Below are 24752 nucleotides of genomic sequence, written 5' to 3' on the forward strand. Positions count from 1 at the left end.
TCCGCTAGCACTTTTTAACACAATATGGGCTGCGGGATACCTCCCTACCGCATGGAAAGAAGCGTCGGTTGTTCAGATTCTTAAACAGGGCAAAGACCCCACATTAGTAACAAGTTATCGCCCAATTGCCCTCACAAGTTATATATGCAAACTTTTTTAAAAAATGATAAACCGTCGACTTTTACAGTTCCTTGAATTAAAGAAATTTCTTGATCCGTATCGGTGTGGTTTTAGAGTAGGACGATCTACAACAGATCATCTAGTGCGCATGGAAGCAAACATTCGCGGCGCCTTCGTGCATAAACAGTCCTTCTTATCCATGTTTCTCGACATGGAAAAGGCGTACGATACAACTTGGCGCTACGGTATCCTGCGTGACCTATCGACGCTGGGCATCCGCGGCACTATGTTAAACATTACAGAAAGCTACCTGCACAACCGTACATTCCGAGTGAAAATAGGTAATGCGCTGTCGCATGAATTCATACAGGAAACTGGGGTACCCCAGGGAGGCGTACTGAGCTGCACGCTCTTTGTAGTTAAAATGAACACGCTTCGTAAAACATTACCGCCATCTATTTTTTATTCCATCTACATAGACGACATACAAGTAGGTTTCAAATCTTGCAACCTAACAGTCTGTGAGAGGCAGGTACAACGGTGCTTGAACAAAGTCTCCAAGTGGGCAGAAGAAAACGGGTTCAAAGTGAACCCAAACAAAAGTTCTTGTGTTCTTTTCACCAGGAAAAAAGGGCTTGCTGTAGATCCCGCTGTTGAAATACATGGGCAACGAATACCCGTAAACAAGGAACATAAATTCTTAGGTGTTATACTTGACTCAAGGCTTACATTCGTCCCACACATAAAATATCTTAAAGCAAAATGTCTTAAAACAATGAACTTACTTAAAATCCTATCCCACACAACATGGGGTAGCGACAGAAAATGTTTATTGAATCTGTACAGGAGCCAAGTTCGATCACGACTGGACTATGGCGCCGTGGTTTACCACTCTGCCGCCCCGAGTGCGCTAAAAATGTTAGACCCCGTCCACCACCTGGGTATCCGCCTGGCCACTGGCGCCTTTAGAACAAGCCCTGTCGAAAGCCTATACGTAGAGTCAGATGAGTGGTCACTCCATTTTCAGAGAACATACATCAGCTTCACCTACTTTCTTAAAGTGCGCTCTAATAAGGAACATCCATGTTTCACGACAGTAAACGACTTGACGTGTGAAACACTTTTCCGTAACAGACCCTCCATGAGACTTCCTTTGTCATTGCGTGTAAGAGAACTTGGAGAAGAAATGGATGTCCCGATACTCGAACATCGCCTAATGGCTCCTGCTAATCTATTACTGCCCTGGGAGTGGCAGGAGATAGAATGTGACATATCCTTTGTAGAGGTCTCGAAGCACGCTCCTGAGCTTGAAATTGCTATGCACTTCCGAGAGCTTCAATCGAAATACTCCTGCTACAAATTTTACACAGACGCGTCCAAATCCCATGCTGGCGTAACCTACGCTGCTGTTGGTCCCTCTCTTTCTGAATCTGACGTGTTTAACCTCCTAACAAGTACCTTCACTGAAGAAGCCTATGCAGCACCGTCTGCAGTAAAACATATAAAGACACTGAAACTTGACAGAGCAATAATATTCACAGACTCGTTAAGTCTTGTAAAAGCACTCATTTCTTTGCAAAAGCATACAAATCCTGTCTTCAATGAACTCTACACACACTTATGTAACATCTACTTATCACATAGACATGTAGTAATATGCTGGGTTCCTGGCCATAGAGGAATCTAGCGAAATGTGCTTGCTGACGAGATGGCCAAATCAATGGCATCGCAGGGTACTCGTTCTGCTGCAGTCCCTGCCACACACATGAAGCCTTTCCTCAGAAACAAACTGCGAAGCCACTGGCAACGCTTGTGGGACGCAGAAACGAGTAATAAGCTTCACGTAATTAAGCCTAAGTTAGGTTTCTGGCACCCAACAACGAAAACACAAAGAACAGACGTCCTGTTGACTAGACTAAGAATAGGACACACGTTCGACACTCATAACTTTCTCCTGAACGGTAACGAGGTTCCAACCTGTGGTAGATGCGGTGACAGGCTTTCTGTCCTCCACGTCTTCCTGGAGTGCCGGGAAGCCGAAAGAGACAGGAGGAAACATTTTCCTTTTGCATACAGCCATCTCGTCCCTCTGCATCCGGCCATGTTTCTTGGTGTAGAACCGATTTTTAAGACCAAAGCAGTCCTCGCTTACTTGAAAGATGTTGTGCTACACGTGACAAGCCCAATTATTCCGCATTGCATCCTCTTTCCAGAGGATACATCTACGACAGTGTTCTTTGTATAGCACATACCTCTAGGTCCTTGGCTTGTTGCGTACTCCAGGGTAGCGTACCGTACTGCTGCCGAGAAGTAGCGGCGCCTGCCTATCGAAGCTCGACCGACATTAATTATTGGGTAGCGTGGCGTTGTCGGCGGGCTGCAGACATCCGGTAGATCATGGCGACCAAGCAGGGCGAGACGATTTGCTAGTGCGAAACTTGCACTGTTTATTCAAAGGTAGTTGAAAGAAAATAAGAAGAGCATGAAGTAAGAAGTATCAAGTAAGAAGTATGAAGTCTCTCAAAAGTACATTTCGGAGTCCCTTAAATAGGCTCTCTACAAGTGTGGGCGGGATCTTGCTTCCGTCGATGACACGTGACAGGCACGGAGAGAGGGCCCCTCCTCCTGCAATACCGAGCACGACAAGGAGAAGTCGATCCTCTTTTCGACGAATCCGGGGAGAAGGTCGGGTGAATGACCTCTCCGGCGCCGTGGGGTCCGGCCAAGAGAGGGTAAGGGGGATGACGTAGTACCCACGGTGCCACGACCATGAGAGGTGAAGGGGATGAGGTAGCACCCACGGTGCTACGACCATGAGAGGTGAAGGGGATGACGTATCACCCACGGTGCCACGACCATGTAGAGGGTAAGGGGGGACGATCTGTCGCCCGTGGGCTCCGGCCCAGAGGGTAGGGTGAATGACCTGTCGCCACGTGGTGTCAGACGCCAACCCTAACAGCATCTCCGGCGGGGGAGGAAGATCTCGACGTGTAGGGGCCAGCAGCCGCTCTACGTGGGATCGGCGTTTCGGTATCAGGATTCCCCGTAGAGGTCACGAACCCTTCGTTCGTAGCAGGTAGATTCTTCCGGGGAGTGGTCATCCGTCCTCGTGGCGCTCTTGTGACTTTTCTCCTTGGTCCCGTCCGGTGAAATTGGTCTTTGCAAGCAGGTCTCGCAACTTTTCGTCTCCTGCGTGGGCAAGCAATCACCCCAGAACAGTGCCGGACCCACAACCACAAAGCAGCGAGCACAAGGCCACTCTCCCCCAAGGCACACCCGGCTTTTAACAAAAAAGAAAACCCGCTACACCTTTCCCATTTCCTACGCCCGTTCTCCCCCCCTCAACACTAAAACCAGCCATTTCTTGAAAGCGATAAGACGTGGTTATTAAAATCAGCTAACAATCGGCTTCACTTCGGAAAAACATATGAATGCACAAAAAAAATGCCACGGAAACCCGGATGAGCATGAGGCTTTCGATACTCTAGGGCAACGACTTAAACCGTTGGCACTGCCGTTAAGCTTACCCTTCTTGTAGCGAATATCGAAGGTGTACTGTTGAAGAGCCAAGCTCCAGCGCAAAAGACGACCGTTTTTCGTAGACATGGACTGCAGCCATGTGAGGGGACAGTGGTCAGTCTCTATGGTGAATCTTGAGCCAGCAATATAGCAAGCTAGCTTCTGTACCGCCCAAACTACGCAGGCGCATTCCTTTTCTGATGCACTGTATGCTTCCTCACGAACTGAAAGCTCTCTACTGGCGTACAGTACACGATGTTCGTTCTCGTCATCTTTCTTTTGACAGAGCACCACCCCCATACCCCTGTCACTGGCATCACACTGAAGAATGAATTGCTTAGAGTAGTCGGGCGCGTTCAACACTGGCTGACTCGTTAGTGCGTTCTTGAGCATACTAAAAGCCTTTTCTTTTGCGTCATCCAACTTTACCGTTTGTGGTTCTGTCTTTCTGAGAGCATCCGTTAAAGGATCCGCAATCTTGGAATACCGCGGAATATATCTTTGGTAATAACCCGCCAAGCCAAGGAATGATCTGACGTCCCGCTTGGTGCGTGGTTGCGGGAAGTTGTCTATCGCGATCAGTTTAACCTCGGAAGGCCGACGGTGGCCTTGCCCTATTACATGACCTAGATCAGCTACCTCCGCGCGCCCTAATTGGCATTTGGGAGCCTTAACAGTTAAGTTGGCCTCTCGTAGCCAACACAACACGGTTCGCAGGTGTTGCATATGGTCCGCCCATGATGAAGAAAAGATAGCTATGTCATCGAGATAGGGAAGTGCAAAATCCTCCATTCCTCGTAACACCTGGTCCATAAGGCTAGAGAAGCAATATGGCGCATTCTTCAATCCAAAACTCAGGACTTTCGGACGAAAGGTTCCCATCGGGGAAATAAACGCTGCAAGCCTGCTTGCCCTCTTGGTCAACGGAACCTGCCAATACCCTCTGACTAAATCGAGCGTAGAAATGAAATTAGCACTGTTCACTTTCTCAAGCCTTTCCTCGATATGTGGTATTGGATAAGTCTGGTCCTTCGTGATTAAATTGAGCCTGCGGTAGTCGATACATGGCCGCGGCCCTTTTCCTGGGACCTCAACCAAGATAAGAGGCGAGGTATAATCACTCTCTCCTGGCTCGATTACACCCAGCTCTAACATCTTGTTTACTTCAGCGGTCATGACTTCACGTTGACGAGGCGAAACGCGATAAGCTTTCGAACGAACAGGGTCCGACGAGGTTAACTCGATATCGTGAACGATCGCAGTCGTCCTGCCCGGTGTGTCTGAAAATGCGTCTTTAAATTCAAACACAAGTTCCCTCAGTTCGGCCCTTTGATTTGGATTCAACTCCGCCTGTTCTACTAACTTATCAATGGTCTCGTCAATGTCTTTTGTCTCCTTCACTGCTGCTAACTCTGGAAAGTCGACAGGCATTTCCTCAGATTGGTTATTCAACGAGGGTTTCTCGATCATTCGCTTTTCCCCAACTTCGAAGCGTCGCGTACGAGCCGTCCTGTCATAGTAATGCTCAGCATTGTTTTGTGCTATACGCATTTTTTGCTCAGCAATCACTGTGGCAGGGCTTACGTTTAACAACTTTCTCCTACATTCTGCCTCTCGCGACATTTCAGGCTCCGCTGCTTTCCTGGTTTTTTCATCAGCTGGCGTACTTTCCGCCTCATACCCTATAGGGCTATCCTGTTCAGTACTGGTTGACGAATCAGCTGTCAAACCTGTTTTCTCCACCACTGGACATTCGTACACTGCCTTGGAACGAGTTAGGGCTTGCACTGTTCCCTCACTAAACCCGATTCCCTTGCGTCGTAGCAAATCCTCTGATTGGTTAGAAAACAAATATGGATACTGCGGCGGGAGATGTGCCGAGACGGCGGCTTCAGTGTCCAGTACTCCGAAAGGGCCTTCAATACGAATTTTGGCCACCGGGAGACAAACACTGGAGGCCTCTACGGCTTGCCTTATCGAAGCACATTCCCCCGTGAACTGGCCTGCCTCTACGTAAGGCGGATGCAGTACGTCCATTGTGGCTGCCGAGTCGCGAAGCACTCTATACGGTTTGCCGTTTACCACGAGGTCTCGAATTTACGGTTCTAGCAAGTTCAGGTTTTCTGCGTTACTACTTAGTGACATCAACACTAGTTTGGGATTTCTGCATCCCACAGAGATATGCCCCGTTTTCCGGCAGTTGTAGCAAACTACTGGTTTCTTGGCCTCGAAAGCCTTTTTCTTTTGCTTTTCTGCCCTCTGTTCGGGTGACTCCTTTTCTCCTTCGCTGTTCTCGTCACTACTTTTCACTGAATCTGACCTTTCCTTTGATTTATTCTGATTCGACTTCGACCAACGCTCTGGCTTGTCGGCTCTGTATTTAGTCACCTCCTTCTTAAGAGCTTCGTTGCCTTCGAACGCACGGCGGGTTACGTACTCCTCAGCGAGATTGGCCGCTCTCGTGATAGTGTCTACGCCTGGCCTATCCTGAACCCAATGCTTGATGTTTACTGGCAGCCGGCGGTAGAACTGTTCTAAAGCAACGCACTGCATTGTCTCTTCGGCATCGCCGAGTGCACCCTCTTCTCTGAGCCATTCCTTCAGGTTTACCTCCAAGGTGTATGCAAAATCTGAATATGACTCACTTTTGGTCTTCTCGACTTCCCTGAACTTTCGCCTGAATCCTTCAGCTGATAACCTTTACTTTTTAAGAAGATTTGCTTTGACTTCATCGAAGTCCTCTGCTTCTTCTTTCCCCATGCGGGCGATTATATCAGCTACCTCACGTGGCAGTAACGTAAGCAAGCGTTGCGGCCACGTGTTTCTTGCGAATTTTGCCTTTTCACACGAGCGCTCGAACTGTACCAGAAAAAGACCTATGTCCCCTCCTACTGCGTAGGGTGCCATCAAGTCTGTCATTCTGCGCTCGCTTTCACGTGCCTCTGTGCTAGGTCTTTCGCTATTTTGTGCTTTCGGAAGCTCAATCTCTAGGCGTTTCATTTCGAGGTCGCGCTCTTTCTTGGCCTCACGTGCTGCCCGTTCGCGCTCCTCTTTTTCCTCTAGGCGCTTACGCTCTTCTTTTTCCTCTCTTTCTTTAATGCCCTCTAGGCATTCCGTCAGTTCCTCGTCGTCTGCCCCGGTCGCTTCGATAGCCTCGATGATCTCCGGCTTTCTCTCTGATTCGGCAATTTGGAGGCCCAACTCTTTGGCCAAGTTCAACAATTCCGGCTTCTTTAGTGCCTTCAAGTTCATGGCTGCCCTTAGTGCTGCTAAACCTTCACTCTATAGAACCTTGACGTACTCAAACTTCCGTCAACGGTTTAAAGAAAAATCACTGCAATGTACTATCCAAAAAATGCGTAAAAGCCAAGTGATATCTCAGTGAAGAAAAGCCGTGCACTCACCATATGCAGTCATGATCCAGACACCTTCCTTCCGAACGTTGTTGCCAGGACGAAGAGGCTACGATCTCGTAGTTGTCGTCCAAGTTGGAGTCTCCAGGATTCCGTATCCCAATCGCTGCCAGCCAGTTTGTTGCGTACTCCAGGGTAGCGTACCGTACTGCTGCCGAGAAGTAGCGGCGCCTGCCTATCGAAGCTCGACCGACATTACTTATTGGGTAGCGTGGCTTTGTCGGCGGGCTGCAGGCATCCGGTAGATCATGGCGACCAAGCAGGGCGAGACGATTTGCTAGTGCGAAACTTGCACTGTTTATTCAAAGGTAGTTGAAAGAAAATAAGAAGAGCATGAAGTAAGAAGTATCAAGTAAGAAGTATGAAGTCTCTCAAAAGTACATTTCGGAGCCCCTTAAATAGGCTCTCTACAAGTGTGGGCGGGATCTTGCTTCCGTCGATGACACGTGACAGGCACGGAGAGAGGGCCCCTCCTCCTGCAATACCGAGCACGACAAGAAGTCGATCCTCTTTTCGACGAATCCGGGGAGAAGGTCGGGTGAATGACCTCTCCGGCGCCGTGGGGTCCGGCCAAGAGAGGGTAAGGGGATGACGTAGTACCCACGGTGCCACGACCATGAGAGGTGAAGGGGATGAGGTAGCACCCACGGTGCCACGACCATGAGAGGTGAAGGGGATGAGGTAGCACCCACGGTGCCACGACCATGAGAGGTGAAGGGGATGAGGTAGCACCCATGGTTCCACGACCATGAGAGGGGAAGGGGATGACGTATCATGCACGGTGCGTAAGGGGGGACAATCTGTCACCCGTGGGCTCCGGCCCAGAGGGTAGGGTGAATGACCTGTCGCCACGTGGTGTCAGACGCCAACCCTAACAGGCTTTCAAGGTCTCTGGTGAGGCAGAAGTGCTCCAGACATTTTAGCATCTCACGTATTTTATATATTAACGCGATAGCGTTAAGGAGCTCGTGTCGCAGAAAAGCCGGTGTCGTCGGCGTCGGTGTCGGCGTCCGCGGCGTTGGCCGTGAGCGATAAATCACGGCAGGCACTTCATAAATAAAAAGCAACCTCCAAGATGGGCTGGGTAGGAATCGAACCAGGGTCTCCGGAGTGTGAGACGGAGACGTTACCACTGAGCCATGAGTTCGATGCTTCAAAGCGGTACAAAAGCGCCTCTAGTGAACGCGGTGTTGCCTTAGCAACGAGCTGTTTCTAAGGCTCAGGCGTGCGTCGCTTGCTCAGGCCCACATTTCGTTGTCGCGCCGAACGCTGCGTTGCTCGACGCTCACCGCGTCCGATGCGGTGCGCGTAGTCGCTGCGCCGTAGCCCATTGTCTTACACCCCTTGGCGGGTCGACGGGAACGCTGTCATGTTCCACTCTTGAAGGCGAAGCTTAAGCGTCCTCCAATTTTGCATCATTCTTTCTCAATGCCTTCTAATGTTCATAGTACAGGTCAATAGTCATTCCCATAATTTTATTACTCCTACATTTTGTGGAATTTGCATCAACTCTTTTAGGCCCCTTTACAGCCACGGCACATTAAGATCACAGAACCCATCTGTCCACTGCGAACTCATTAACATTAGCATGGTGCTCTTTGGCCACACCTGGCCCTTGCACCATTCAACATCAAACATCATCATGCTTTATTGGTGCTGCCTGCCGCCCCGGACTGCCTTGCTTTGTACTACACACGAACCTCGCTATAACGAAGTTGAAGGGGGAGCCGAAATTAGTTCGTTATATCCATTCCCATTCACTGTGATGTATGCCCAATGGGGTGCACCAATGTAAACAGGGCAAGAACACGGCCTTGGTCTACACAGCCACGCCAGCGATTAAATTTGAATGAAACAACAAAAGAATATTCGACCTCTGCAACAGACGACTTAACATCTGACGCGACAGCCTTTAGATAGCTGCCTTCTATTCCATCTTGATGTTCTTTCACGTCCGCTTTCCGCTTAGCTCTTTGCGGTCGAGCAGCGCATGGTAAACAATAGAAGGTAAGCAAACTCCGTCGCGCCGGCTTGACTTCGCCGCCTCGTGGCCTCCGAGATTTCACCGATGCCATGACCGATACCAATTAAATCTCGGAGACCGCGCCCAGCTGCCAGCCCGCACGGCGCGCCGCAAGGAGAGGGAGAAGTGAATGCACGGCGTGGGCGTGACCCCCGAGGGTGCGCGAGGAGGTCTCTGAGGCCAGGCCCAGCGGCGGACGCCTGTGTGGCGTGCCGTAGAGAAAGGTTGAAGTGAAATGCACTAATCCTTAGCACCGCCGCGCGTAGCTGTGCAGCATGGCGTGGTTCGCGCAGGCTTGCGCGTGACCCCCACGAGATTGGGCCGAGGAGATCTCGACGGCAACGCCCAGCTGCGCCTGCCTGCGCAGCGTGCATAAGTGAATGCACTAATCTATTCCACCGCCGCGCGTAGCTGGGCAGCGAGGCGCGTATCGCGCAATCAGGCACGCGCAAGAGAAACAGAAGTCAGTTTAGAAGTGCGATAGTGAGCTACTGCTTGTGCGCAGGCGGGCAGCTAAGCGCAGCGGTGAGAAAGACCAGTATTCTTCGACAACGTATTAGACGCGGGAACGCGGGAGTATTGAACTGCCGCGGCGAACAAGTACCGAACCCCGCGGGAAGTGATGTACTTGGCGCGCAAAGCTCGGGTTTCGGAGACGACTCTATCTCGTTATATCCACTGACAGGACAATTTCACTTTATTAAAACGAGGTTTTAAATATATGAATCTGTATGGTGATTTCAAGGGTAATTTCGTTTACTTCGTTATTTCTATTATCTCGTTATATCCCGTTTCGTTATAACGAGGTTCGAGTTATATCTAGTGCTTGTTTGCACTATGAATGCTACCAGCCATTCGTGCAAGACAGCACCTTTGTATACATATCTACAAATATATTTGCAGAGATAAGTACCAACCAAGCAGCAACTAGCACCAGCAACTGCCATGCCAAACCTGGGAGGGTAGGCAAAAAAAGTTTTACTTTAGCGCATGTGATTAAACCGGTGTGGCACATTGTCCCATCATTTTATAGCATTTGCGCCCCCCCCCCTTTAATATATCTCATGTCACAAAGATGGTTGCATTCACTGAACACCTTAATCGTTAAAAAAAGAAACAATTGAGACTATTTGATTTCTGAATCAAAGTAGGTTACCACAGGTGCTGCAGCTGCTGAGTGCCACAGGAAAAGTTAAAATAGTGACAAATAGGTTTGCAAGCATATATCTAATTAAATTCTGTGTATTAGAGCATAGTCGCCAATCTGCATCGATGTTGAGAGCCAATCTCAAGAAGTCAGCACACAATAATGTCTAAACTTTGCTGTTAAGGTAAATAAAGCATAGTGGAAGTCTACAGACCCTACACTATTTACTTCCGTGTGAACTTGAAGAGAGCAAATGGATTAGAGGACGGCTACTCGTTTGGGCTGACGTGGGCCAAATGCCATGATTTCCGTTGCATTCAGAGGTCCTCAGCAAAACTCGAGAAAAACCACTTTTCAGGTAAAAAGAATCTGGTTGCGCAGTACCAAGGACGAAGCTAAGGTAGCATCAAAGGAGAGGACGGATCATCAATACAGATAGAGAAGGTGGGAAAGGGCACTTGATGATGAAGAATGATGTTCTGGAGAACAAAATAGGCAACATTACTTGCAGAGGAATAATGTAAGGCTGAAGATTAAGCGAAGTGCATTGTGAAGTAGGTGCCAGATACTATGACCCATAGTGGTGGCTGCCTGGTGATCTCGGAAGGAGTCCGCACAAATCAATGCCAATGCCAATAGGGCTTGGTAGAGGCTGTGGTGAAGCACGGGAAAGACTTGGAGGGTTTTCCTTCAGCATTTGCAGGGAATGTAGTTACATATTGGCAGATGAAAGGGTACATTCCGTGCCAATAAAAGTGCTCACATACGTGCTTAAATGTTTTTCAGAAAGCTGGCCTGCACACGCTAAGGGTCAGTACAGAATGGCCCATATCGGCGTATAAGTTTGAGCAGATGCCAAGGAAACATCAGCAACCATGTGCGGGTGCTTGCAAAGTAGCGCGGTAGTAGAGCAGTTCATTGTGGAAAGAAAAATGGTGTGCTTGGCAGCTCAGTCTATTGCAAAATAAAGGCAACCATGTGTCAGCCAAGCAAGCCAAAAGTCAAGCAAACCATATTAAACTTCTTGGGTTGATGTTTATATGCAGGGATTGGGAGTTTATATTGGTTCCCACGTTGTGCCAATACTTAGTGGAATATACCTGAGTAGGACTGATCGTGACCCTGCAAATTGTCTTGGAAGATGTGGTGCTAAAAACGATGCACTATATTGACGATTATCTTTTTGTTGAGGCGAACAGCTGTGTCGGTACTAGTGTGAACGCGCTCAAGCTATTTAACGAGAAGGGTAGTGGTTTGAACTTTACTTTTGAAATACCTAGGGAATTGTGCATCCAGTGTTTTTTATCTAGATATTCTGATTGGGCGCGATTACACATATTTGTTGTATCCACCGAGGTCTGTGAAGCCCATTCTAGATTTCCGCTCTGGTAACTCAAAGTTAGTGAAGAACGGTACTGTCACGTCTTGTGTGGAGTCTGCTTTTCACAAGTCACGCATGCGTCGAATGACTGTAGTCTTTTTCTAATCAACTCATCCGACTCAGGCAGTCAAATTATCCGGTGAGTACTTTGGCTTCCCTCAGCAAAAGATTAGTAAGGAAGTGAAAACCGGAAATAAAGGGTGCCGTGACCAGAGCAGCTAACACAAAAGAAACGCCAGTCACTAATATTATGTATCTGCACGCTTTGTCTCACTGCATGAAGAAGATGGGAAGCCGATTTGGTGTAAATGTCATGTTTTCAGCAAAAAATAAGTTGGGCCATATCAAAACAGCACTAGAAAGAAAGGTTGAAGGAGATACACAAAAATGAAGCGATTGTGGTGTTAAACACTGTAACAGGTTGGTTGAGTGTGGAAAGGGTGTAGTGTGTCACATTCCTCTGTCCTGCGGGAAGTGGTACATCAGCCAAACCAGACAGTGTTTGAATTACAGATTAATGGGCCACAGAGCTTCATTGAAAAGGCTTCCAACACCTAACTTGTGCCTACATTTCAAAGAATACAAATGCAAACCGTTGCTGAAAGAAACTAAGGTGTAGTCAAGGCACAAAGATAGGACTACGCAGGGGATTGCTGCAGCACTCTTTATTCAGAAATCCAGTGAGATGTGTGTCGCTGTCTGTGATGCTGCACAAACTAGAAATAGATTATTTTGGCACTATCCTTTCAGCTTTTAAATGTGTTTGTGCTACGGTATATGTATGTCTTTCTGACAATAAACTACAGTCACTAGTCTGTGCTTGTATCGCGTTCCTTTCTCGCCCCTTGTTTCTTTATATTTTTTATGAGCGTGGAATACCAACTCATCCAGCATTCAGTATGTCTAATAAACACCATTGCGGTGCATTCTACGGGGCCTTATGGTATAGGGGGAGAAATAAGTAGGCCGAGGCTCAATGAGTCGGGTAGCAGTGGGTATTGGGCTTGTGACTACTCGGCATAGCAGCTGCCAGCAACCATAAAGAGGGCAAAAGAGGCAAGAAAAGCTTTGCTCAAAAGAAAAAAGAAAAAAAATGACGTAGCACGAGTATCAGCATGACTGATGCTGTGTTTTGCACGAATGACAGCATGGAGGGTGCTCAAGGTGTTTGAATGAGCCATACAAAATCTTCGCAAGAAGAAAGTGACACAGAGGAGATATAAAGCAAACCAGCAGTTTATAGTGTACCATTATGTGCAGAAGCCATTTTTTTGAAGAAGGCAATGTACTCTGTCTTGCAATCGCTGCCTGTTGGTAGGAAATGACCACCTGGATGGTAGAGGACACTTGGGGACACGAAGAAAGGGAGAATTTCCATTGCTTGCACTGGAAGCAAAAAGCATGTGCATGTCAAAGTTTGAGGAAGTAAACAGAAAAACTTACAAATTGATCAAGAAAAGCATGATAATTCAAGGCAACAGGTTGGTTAAAAAAATATTAATAAACTGCACTGCATCAAACAATGGGCCTCAAATTAGGACCTGTAGATCTCTCAAGTTCATGAAGACATTTCTACACTTGGTGAAGTCATTGTTGTAATCAAAGAATCACATTTCTATTTATATACACAACAAAGCCCACATAGTACCACAAGCAGCCAGTGCGACTAAATCTGCACCCAGTGGAAGGTGCACCTTCAACACTCATTTTTCTTTTGTTCATGATGGTAACATAACAGAACTCAAGAAATCTTTTTACAGCAAGGGTGTTAGTGTGACTAGAAGCCCTCAAAAATGTTGGGTGCCTGTTCTCACAAGTTTTCTGAAAAATCTAGATCAGTCATTAAGTTTACATTTTACAAGAATGTGTTAACTGTTAGCACTTCATCATCATCATCATCAGCCTGGTTACACCCACTGCAAGGCAAAGGCCTCTCCCATACTTCTCCAACTACCCCAGTCATGTACTAATTGTGGCCATGTTGTCCCTGCAAACTTCTCAATCTCATCCGCCCACCTAACTTTCTGCCGCCCCCTGCTACGCTTCCCTTCCCTTGGAATCCAGTCCGTAACCCTTAATGACCATCGGTTATCTTCCCTCCTCATTACATGTCCTGCCCATGCCCCCCCCCCCCCCATTTCTTTTTCTTGATTTCAACTAAGATGTCATTAACTCGCATTTGTTCCCTCACCCAATCTGCTCTTTTCATATCCCTTAACGTTACACCTATCATTCTTCTTTCCATAGCTCGTTGCGTCGTCTTCAATTTAAGTACAATTCTTTTCGTAAGCCTCCAGGTTTCTGCCCCGTACGTGAGTACTGGTAAGACACAGCTGTTATACACTTTTCTCTTGAGGGATAATGGCAACCTGCTGTTCATGATCTGAGAATGCCTGCCAAATGCACCCCAGCCCATTCTTATTCTTCTGATTATTTCAGTCTCATGATCCAGATCCGCAGTCCCTACCTGCCCTAAGTAGATGTATTCCTTTACCACTTACAGTGCCTTGCTACCTATGGTAACCTGCTGTTCTCTTCCGAGACTAACCCACCGTGGTTGCTCAGTGGCTATGGTGTTGGGCTGCTGAGCACGAGGTCGTGGGATCGAATCCCGGCCACGGTGGCCACATTTTGATGGGGACGAAATGTGAAAACACCCGTGTGCATAGATTGAGGTGCATGTTAAAGAACCCCAGGTGGTCAAAATTTCCAGAGTTCTCCACTACGGTGTGTCTCATATTCAGAAAGTGGTTCTGGCACATAAAACCCAATAATTTCATTTTTTTCTTCCGAGACTGTTAAACATTACTTTAGTTTTCTGCAGATTAATTTTTAGACCCACCCTTCTGCTTTGCCTCTCCAGGTCAGTGAGCATACATTGCAGTTGATCCCCTGAGTTACTAAGTAAGGCAATATCATCAGCGAATCGCAAGTTACTAAGGTATTCTCCATTAACTCTTATCCCCAATTCTTACCAATCCAAGTCTCTGAATACCTTCTGTAAACACACTGTGAATAGCACTGGAGAGATTGTATCTCCCTGCCTGACGCCTTTCTTTATTGGGATTTGAAAGGCGTGAGGCAGGGAGATTAGGCAGGCAGGCAGGCAGGCAGGCAGGCAGGTTAGCACTTATATTCAGGCAAATTTGAACTGTGTAGGCTAATTAGTGGTTGAATTACAATTGGTAAATCTTCTTTTGCAGCCTATTTAGAGGTGGTTTAGATTTAAAAACTTAAATTCTGGGATTTTACATGTCAAAACTGCAATCTGATTACAAAGCACACTGTATTGGGGAACTCTGCATTAATTCTGACCACCTGGGGTTCTCAAACATGCATCTAAATTAAGCACACAAGTGGTTTTGCATTTTGCTCCCACTAAAACGAAGCCATCATGACCAGGATAGAACCTGTGACCTTGTGCACAGTAGCGCAATGCCTTAACCACTGGGCTACTCCAGCGAATTGGCAGCATTTTCATATTTAGTACATGACCGGGGTTGTTGGAGAAGTATGGGAGAGGCCTTTGCCCTGCAGTGGGCGTAACCAGGCTGATGATGATGATGATGATGATGATGATGATGATGATGATGATATTTAGGGAAAACTGGGGCTATGCCATGAGCGACGTGTACTGAAAGTTTGAAGTATGTAGGCTAAATATGTGCCTTAAGAATAATTACTGAATACTTGTCTTACCCGCATTTTTATACATTATATGAAGCATGTACAGTCAACAGCAAAAGTTTGCAGGATGCGCGAGAGCATGGCAAAGTGACCCTCCTCCCCTTCTAGCGGTGACCCCTGGTGTCGAGACCGATGCCTACACGCATGCGCGTGCCTCCCAGACTGCAAGGTGCATGTTTTCGCGCTTCCTCCTTGCGCACCGGCAATATTCGAATGTAGCTGCGAGGTAGCCCTCTTACGATATGCGCTGTGGCAGCTTCGACGGGCGAAACTATGTGAAACGTGTTTAGAAGCATGAGCTTGCGGGCGCCACTGCGGCTGCTTTTTGTTGAGTCACGAGCGCTGACGCATAGGGCCGGCCCGGCGGCGAACGCAACAAGTCATTTTTTTTTTTCTGGGCTGCACCTTCTCGTGGCCAATCTTCGTTGTTTCTTTCTGTTTACGAACGGTGCGTTCTACCGCACAAGAGCGTGGCAGAAGACGCACTCTATAGAAGGAGACTGGCAAGACGAAAATGGACAATTGATTTCCGTTGTATAAACCAAGTTCTGCCCGTCGAAGTCGCCACGGCGCATATCGCAAGAGGGCTACCTCGCGGCTACATTCGGATATTGCCGGCGCACAAAAAGGAAGCGCGAAAACATGCAAGCTTGCAGTGTCAGAAGGACGCGCATGCGTGCAGGCGTCAGTGTCGACACCAGGGGTTCACCGCTAGATGGGGAGGAGGGTCGCTTTGCCACGCGCTCGCGCATCTTGCAAACTTTTGCTGCTGACTGTACATACTACCGGTAGTTGGGTTTCCCAGTCTCCTCGGTTAACTATGCAAAGCATGTTGCGAGTAATGAGTAATAAATGTTTAATCTGTGATGGTTAATTACAGCTTTCCTAAAAAATTACTCATTGAAGCATTCCAGAATGTCATACCGCCGTTTTCTGCAATGTCCCCTAGAGCTCTAAAGCAACTTTGCACGACAGCAAGCTCAAATTCGGTGAAAATGAGGGCCATATTAACAGTGCGTGGCAAAACATTAAAGTTTCTGGTTCAATAAAATGTGTCGAGATTAATTACTTAGCCCTAATTTTTTTCTTATCTTCATGCGTTAAACGAGATTCACATTCTGCTTTCCAAGCATAACCTGCAAATTAAACAAGGTACCTTGTTTACATGTGCTTAAACTAAGGAGCACATTATGAGTAATGTGTTCACAAAGTTCTAAATGTGTGGCCCGAAGATTTCACCAGTTCCATCAGGGTCGAATTAATCGAAGTCAACTACATGTGTCACCGAAATGAAATTTAGTGAAAAATGAAGGAATATTATGCCAAAAGCCCTCACAAGGTATATGTGTGTGGCTAAAATACTGCTTTTGTAATAAAATTCCTTAAAAGGTGCTCAAATGTGTTATATGCAGGTAAGGCTTCAAATGGCACAGCCATGTGTGGGTTAAAATATCTGTCTTAATTACAAGTAACTAAAATTATTATTGCAACTGCTCGAAAGAAATGGCTTCACTGGAAATTGTGTTGCGATTTTTCAAGGTCACACAAGTCTGCTGTTCTTCTGTTTAGAGTATAGCTCTTAGGCGCCCACTCCTGCGTTGAGCGTCTGCCTAACCGAGCGAACAAGCACAGCGAAGGATCAAAGTGCGAATGCGGAGCACAGAGAGGGATGCAATACGCGAGGAGGAAAGTGGCGGAAGAGGGTATGGCAAAAGAAGAAAAGCATAGCGCGGCGACAATAGCTATGAGGTGGCGTTAGAGTAGCGCGCATCGTCTGGGAGGTCTTTCTGCGATAGGCTGCTGTGAATCGCGTCCACCCATCACCCACGTGCTGCCTCTCGTGGTCTCCAGATTAGCGAGGCAGTTTGTAACTTTGCTCCATTCCCAACATGCCACATGGGACAGGTTGTCTGCATATTGTGAAATGAAAACAGGTACAGAGCTGTGCTCAAATTTTGCTTTAGGGAGTATCGTAATCATCGGTGAATTTTTTTCCCCTTTTGCTATGCAATACTGCAATTCATTCTTATTTACATATGTTTTCAGTGTCAAATTCACACCCTCTCTGGCAAGTAGGTTTCTGGAGCAGAAATTGGTATGCAAGTCACACCAAGATGTGCCTATCCTTACTCCGAACATCCTTGTACTATGTTCAATGCCAGCATTCCAGCATAGGGTGACTTGCCACAGCAACGTCAGCTTACAGAGTCAATTTACTAACTTTAGAAAAGGCTCGGCAAGAACAGCATACAGCTACTACAGTATGGAAAACAGTGATAACTGCAGTTGTGCAAGTCTAGTGCATAGCTTGTAAATAGCCCTGCAAGTCGTCTCAATATATAGTTACACCGTTATACTGAGCAACAAATGTAAAAATATTCTACTACGTGACAAGAAAAACTCACTTTATATGGGCAACGTGAACATAAAGCACAAAATGGGCAATAAACTTGTGAAACGAACTTGCAAAGAAAAAAAAACAGTATGTTTGCAGTGCAAATATTACATGAAGGCTTGCAAATTAGGTAGAGGGGAACTGACAACTATAGTCCTAAGCAGTTTAGCACTCTTCAGTCCCTGGTGCCCTTTTGCCAAATTGTCACAATTGTCAAAACAACTTTATATATATAGAGTAAGGTACATGTAAATAAGTGATAAATGAACAATTCACATCTAAAGATGACCACCTGCGCTCCTTTACCAGCAGTTTTACACTAGGAGGGCTTGTACAAAGATTATCAATTTTCGTAATGTGGGCTGCCTCAACTACCCCTCTTTCTGTTTTTGTTTTTGCATGCAGTAGAAAGTTGAGTACACAAATAAAAAAGCTATTTGATGCAGCCCAGATATAAAACGAATGGCAAATTTTGCACAATCATACCTACTGTAAACATCACTGATAAAGAATTGCAGTTTTTAGATCGCCACCTTTAGGCGTGAACTGTTGATTTGGTTGCTAGTCTGCGTGTATAAAGCGTATTTAACGATTTCTAAATAAAGAGCTGGAAGTGAGAGCCCTTGTAATACATTGTTTGTGTGACTTCATAATCTGCCTATTCATGCTTAAAACACTCGATTTTCAAGAAGAATAGTACTAACTAGCGCCCCCCATGAACGACTTTGTTTTGAAAGAAAAGAAAAAAATCAGTGAGAAAATACAAAGCAGTTGACGTTCACCAAGTAGTGTTTGTGTTCCAAATGGTTAAAACACAACTTGGTTCCTCTTACCTTTGGGTATAATGTTGTCTGTTTCGCCCAAAACGTGCAGGGTAGGCACATCTATTGCGCTCTCTTGTGCAAAGAGGTAGTCATGCGCGCTGGAGCGGCTACGAAACCCAGCTACCAGGACACCAAATTTGAAGCTGCACTCCACATCTGCACAAATTTCATAGAATGGAAGGTCCACTAACAGGCAAAAAGGAAAAAAAGGCCTTAAATTCACATAAGCACACATGTCATAGTCAACTATGCAATCTCTAAACCACTCGCAGTGTATCGATAATAAGTGCTTAGTGGAGCTGCAAGGAGTTCATGTAATGAAATGCTGATTAAGCAAAGAAAAAGAAGCAAGGAAAGGCAACGAGGTTAGCCAGGTGCCCGTCTGGTTAGCCTTCCTGTGATTAAGCAATCAAACTAAGGAATCCTAGCGTCTGACAGTGAGAAGTGGGCAGAAAGATCAGCCATTTGGAAAATTTCGACTGCGAGGGTTATCACTAACAAGAAGGGTGCTTCTTCTTGCTAGTGCCCTCTCATACAATGTGGCATCAGCAGTCACATTTCAGCAACATCAAGCAGCCACAGCATATTGGAGATTTACTAGTGCAGACATACACCACGAGACATACACGCAAGAAGCAGTGTTGGTGATAAACTTTTAGGCCACCGCATTTAACCAATGCACACAGAACTTTCACAGGGATGACCGACCTTATTTCTATTATATGAAAAACAGTGCAACATGTTCCAATTGCCACGTATTACTTTGCTGGAGCACCACCCTCCCTGATGACACTCAACCACTGTCAGCAGAAATCACCGCTTCGCTGTGTTGGTTCCAGGAAGCAAAGCTGTGCCAGGGTTTCCGCCTTTTTTAGCTGTGCGAAGTGGGGCAAGCTAAACCAACCAATGCTAATTAGTCCTTTGTTCAGAGTCCAGGACAACTGGACCAATTCTCTGCTGGCTAATTTGCGGGTAAGAGGAACATGACCTGTGCAACCTGATTTTGCCTGATTACAATAACTCCTCTCTTTTATTGTAGCCAGCGAGACAAGAGTACGACGACAAACACTGAAACACACAAGAACTGAAAATTCTGTATAATTGGTGTGAATACATATTTGGCTTTACAACACAAGAAAGATGGAGACAGAATTCATTATGCCAAAAAGAAGTGAGGCATGCAGAAAGGACACAAGAGTAGAGAAGTGGACAACACGAACGGAAGAGAACAAAATGGACAAGCACACCTCACCTATATCGACATATAGCATATCGACCACCAACTAGCCTGCCTATCCCTGTTAAATTATGCATTCCAATATGGACAAGCAGCACAGCTGAAGCATAGTTAAGGTTGTGCTAACCTACTGTTAGACAGTTGCTTCACCAACTGCTATATGTAAGTGCTTTCTGTATAAATTTACCTGCTCTTTCCTCAAAGTCCAAGCCTCCATTCATCTGCCTGGTCACATTGGTGGTAGAGTCTGGCCACAATGCATTGGCATGCAACCACCTCAAACAGCTGTGACTTTGCAGTCATCACAGTAATCACATTGTTTCTCATAATAAAATTTAGCTGGACAGTAGCACTAGTTCTTGACTGTCCTGATGGTCCCCCTCTGGGTTTCACACCCCACATCACCTTTAATCATTATGAATCACAAACCAGTCCAGTACCAGGCCTTGTTTTAGCTATGAAAATCCTGAGTGCTCGAAAATTTCACCACTTTTCATCTATCTTTGTTTTCTGCACTTAGCTTTCCTTCTATAAGCTAATAACTGCAGGCATCAGATTCTATAAAATATATTATAATTAAATAAATAAATGAATAAATAGCCAGATAGTAGGCAGCCCACTCACTATATTCCGTCTGATGTTTAGCAGGCAACACAATGGTAGCTAGACAAGTAGTGCGCTGATAGAAGTTTCACTCTGTGTGTTTTGCCATTGATTTTTATCCGAGACACTTTTTAGAGAATACCTGTTTTCTATATAACGACCAGAACTTGGGGACATGAGGTTACTTTCGGGCCTGTGTGTTTCCAGTATGCGGTGTACCATGTTTTGGCCGTGACTGCAAGCAGTGTGCTGCGGCAGCTAATCTCTGAACGCTCGTTTGGTGGTACACAGGTTCAACTATGCGACACCTTCCATATAAGAATTAGGCCATGTGAAATAAATACACGATACTTAAAGGGACATTAAAAAGAAACCCGAAATCAATTGAGACTGATTAAATATTCACTGAAAACTACACTTTCATTTTCACAATAATAGGTTGATTATTTGAAGAGAAAATGAAGGTCGAACAGTCATTTTATTTAATTTTGCGCCAAAACCCGAGCACTGGTACATCCATGTGGCATTGCAGATTTTCAAAGTATCATTGCATATTTCAGCTGCTTTGGCTCAGTAAAAATTTGAGTAACTTGCCATATTCAATACCTGTCTCCTTTAGAATGCAACATACTTAGTCTGTTTCTATGGATAAATAATTAACTAGGCTCTAGCAGACGTCGGCAAAATTAATGATGTCACAGTGAGCAGGTGTGGAAACTTCGATGTGGCGCTGCTACCCATCCTTTCTAGTTGCACCTTTGCTGGTTTACGAAGTGTCTTCTTGCGGTGAGAGTGGCATTTCTGGTACTGTAGAAGCGTAATCTATTACTAATACAGAGGGAATCATTCTTCTACTTAATATCTCTTTAATGTTACATTGAATTACATGACACGTACCTGCATCTTTCTATCCCACGTGACACATTGTCTTTTTGTCGCTAATGTGAGCAGCGAAAGTAGTCTCTACACTTCGTAGCATTGCCTACTACACATGAAACAGTGCATAGCTCAGACCTTGGAAGGCTCTGAAAACTTACTCTTAAGGCTCTGCAGAGAGAGAATCATGGCTGTCATGGCAGCACCCTGGCTGAAGCCCAGAATTCCATCAAAGGGACCCTGCAGGCAGGAGCAGGCTTTTAACGTGATTAGCATTCTTGAGATACTTTCACGCACTTTCCGGTACCTATCTACCTACCTGCCTATTTATACCTCTAACCATTTTCCCGCCAACTTGAGTAACTGGGCAGTTCATGGTCTAAAGGGTTTATTATTTATTTATTTAATTTTGTTGTACCCTCAAGACCGAAGTATTACAGACGGGAGTGGGTAAAAAACATACACAAGTAAATAAACAAAGCAGCAAGAAATGGTTAGCTATTACAGCAATATTGATTAGTTAATTGTATCCGGGAGTGATGATGTCTGATATGGCTGAACGAAACTTTGAGTTGCCCTTGATTGCGACAACTGCGCCGGGAAGGTGGTTCCATTCCCGAGAGGCCCTAGGAATAAATAATTTATTACAGATTCTGGTGCGGCACTGAATGATTCCAACCTTATGGCTATGATCAATGCGAGAGGAAATGTAGGTAGCAGATGACATATGATTATCGTGCAGATAGGAATTGTGGAAATATAGTTTATGAAATAAAGCAAGGAGAAAGCACTTACGCCGGGCTGAGAGAGGAGAAAGCAGCAAAGTGTTTTTCATGGCAGTTACGCTTGATGTGTGGCTATAATTGCTATGAATGAAATGTGCAGCATTGTTTTGGATTAGTTAAAGTGATTGAATAAGGGTTTCGAGTTGCGGGTCCCAGGTGGATGAGGCGTACTCCATTTTATTCCTAATAAGCGTTTTGTATAGGATTAATTTTAATGATGTAGGAGCAGAAGAAAGATTTTGTCAAAGATAACCTAGCATGCAATTAGTATTGTTAATTACGTTGTCAATGTGCAACGACCAGGAAAGTGACGAGGTTATTGGACGCCTAGGTATTTATAGGAGGTTACGACCTCTATAGAAGTATCATTAAATTAATAGTTCGGCAGAGGAATATTGCTGCGAGTTACACGCATACATTTACATTTAGTTACGTTAAGTTGCATTAACCATACGTCACACCAGTTAGAGATAGCGTTTATATCATCTTGTAAGAATTTGTTATCAGATTTGTCCGAGATTTCGCGGAGGATAAGACAGTCACCTGTGAAAAGGTTAATATTAGAACAAATGTCATTGGGTAAATCGTTAATGTAAATTAAGAAAAGAAGAGGGCCTATAATTGATCCTTGGGGCACACCAGAGTCTACAGGATTAGATGGGGACATGATTTTTTGACACTACATACTGTGACCGATTAAGGAGAGAATGCTCAAGCCATGTAAACAGGTTAGGATCAAGGTTAAGTTTACTAAGTTTAAATAGAAGCAATTTATGACACACTTTGTCGAAGGCCTTGGCGAAGTCAAAGAAAACAAAGTCTGCGAACGAACCTTTGTCGAGAATAAGATGAAGGCTGTGAGTAAAAGAAAGAAGTTGGGTTTCACAAGACAAGTTTTTTCGGAAACCATGTGCTTTTGTAAAAAATGAATTATTGTCTAAGTGCTTTGCTAAATGTGAGTACAAAATATGTTCAAGAACCTTGCAAGGAATGCTTGAGACGGAAATGGGGTGGTAGTTGAGGGGCGAACTTATGAAGTGGGACCACCTTCCCGACCTTCCAATCTGCAAGTAGCTGATGGGTGTCTAAGGATTGCTGAAGAATTTTCAAAAGCAGGACAGATAAATAAACAACATTATTTTTCAGAAATTTCGCATTAACCAAATCGGCACTAAGATTTGATGATAACTTTAGACCTTTTTGCAATGGAAGAGATAAGTTGCTGTCGTTTTTGCGCGTACGCGGGACACACGCAAAAGATCCATGAGAGACCGCTATCGGACGAGCTTCTTTTAGGTCCTTGGCCTAATGCAACCAACGCAGCCCTGGTAACAAGTGCCGCTATAGCTTTTCTCCAAGCCACTGGGCTGGACGCATGGCTTTAGGGATGCCACAATTCTGTGAATTTGTATATACGCATCTCTTCCTTATACCATCATCATTCATCAGCCCTTTCCCTCCCCATCCCTTTTCCCCAGTGTAGAGTAGCAGGCCAGAGCAAGTTATAGCTCAGGCCGACCTCTCTGCCTTTCTGTAAATAAATTTCTCTCTCTCTCTTAGACCTTTAATTACATTTTCGACTCCAAGCGGTTCAATGATAATAAAGTCCATAGGTGGGTAATTGCAACACTCGAGAGTTGGAAGCACAGGGTTACTACATACGACAGAGTTGTTACAGAACACAGAGTTAAGGATATGGGGACATACATCTTCGGGTACCGGTGAACCACTGGAATCAGTCAACGTGACTGAATTATCTTTGGAAGGTTTAATAACACGCCAAAACTTTTTAGGGTCATTCGCAAGCATTGTGGGCACAATGTGTACTTAGAATGCCTTTTTGGCAAGTTTCATAGCTTCTGTGTAAGTACCGTTCGCCTCCTTATAAGCGTCCCATTTCAATACCAGTGAACTTTTATTTGCTATTCGATACAGTAGTTTTTATTTGGTTGGAAAGCTTTTTTAACTTGGAATTGAACCAGGGTTTCTTAACATTGCAGGATATTACACTTAATAGAATAAACTTGTCGGTGAGCTCATGTATATTATTTTTGAGAACGGTCCAGTTCTCATGAACCGTGCGATCGTCAAATTGGCTTAGCAAAGGATCAAGAAAATTAGCTAGTTTAATATTAATAGCATCAATGTTTGCCCTATCGTAGCGGTAAAATTTTTTTTTCAACAATTGGTTTTATCACAGGAGATAATATGTTGAAAGAAAGACCCAGGTGATTGCTTAATAAGACCAGCAAGCATGAAACGTTGGTAACTATGTCAAGATGAGAGCATAAGATTAAGTCAAGGAGGTTAGCAGCACTTTCCGAGATCCTAGTTGGTTCTAATACTAATTGTGTTAGGAAAACAAAGAGCAGAGATCAAGAAAGTCGTTACTTTGTGAAGAAAATGGATAACAGTGCGGAGGTTCAGTAGTCCAGCATATGTTGGGGAAGTTGAAATCCCCCAATAATATAATGGGGTTCGAAGGATGCCGCAAAGTAAGGGTGTTAAGCACATCGTGAAGCTGAGTGGTGAAAGTGGATGGGTAGGATGGAGCGCGGTAGCAAACAACAATCATAATTTCACGGTAACCAACATCAACACACGCACACACAACTTCTAGGTTACAGTGAAGGTGGACTTGATGACATTGCAGGGATTTTGAAATAGCGAGTAGTACACCTCCACCTTTGCGATCAGTGCGATCGCAACGGAAGATACGAAATCAAGGCAAGTTAAAGATTT

General features: G+C 45.4%; 1 protein-coding gene across 1 annotated transcript in view; it reads right to left on the reverse strand.

Annotated features, from left to right (window-relative positions):
* Nucleotides 1-12821: 12821 nt before the first annotated feature.
* Nucleotides 12822-24752, reverse strand: part of LOC142579892 (esterase OVCA2) — a 28554-nt gene continuing 16623 nt past the window's right edge. The window contains exons 6-8 of the mRNA XM_075690561.1: nucleotides 21387-21465; nucleotides 18519-18665; nucleotides 12822-12989 (exon numbers count right to left, since the gene is read on the reverse strand). Coding sequence (XP_075546676.1) covers nucleotides 12841-12989; nucleotides 18519-18665; nucleotides 21387-21465 — 375 coding nt within the window. The 3' untranslated portion in view covers nucleotides 12822-12840. The remainder of the gene's footprint in view (nucleotides 12990-18518; nucleotides 18666-21386; nucleotides 21466-24752) is intronic.

The sequence above is a fragment of the Dermacentor variabilis genome, chromosome 4 (genome assembly GCF_050947875.1).
Source record: "Dermacentor variabilis isolate Ectoservices chromosome 4, ASM5094787v1, whole genome shotgun sequence".
NCBI classification, from domain to species: Eukaryota; Metazoa; Arthropoda; class Arachnida; order Ixodida; family Ixodidae; genus Dermacentor; species Dermacentor variabilis.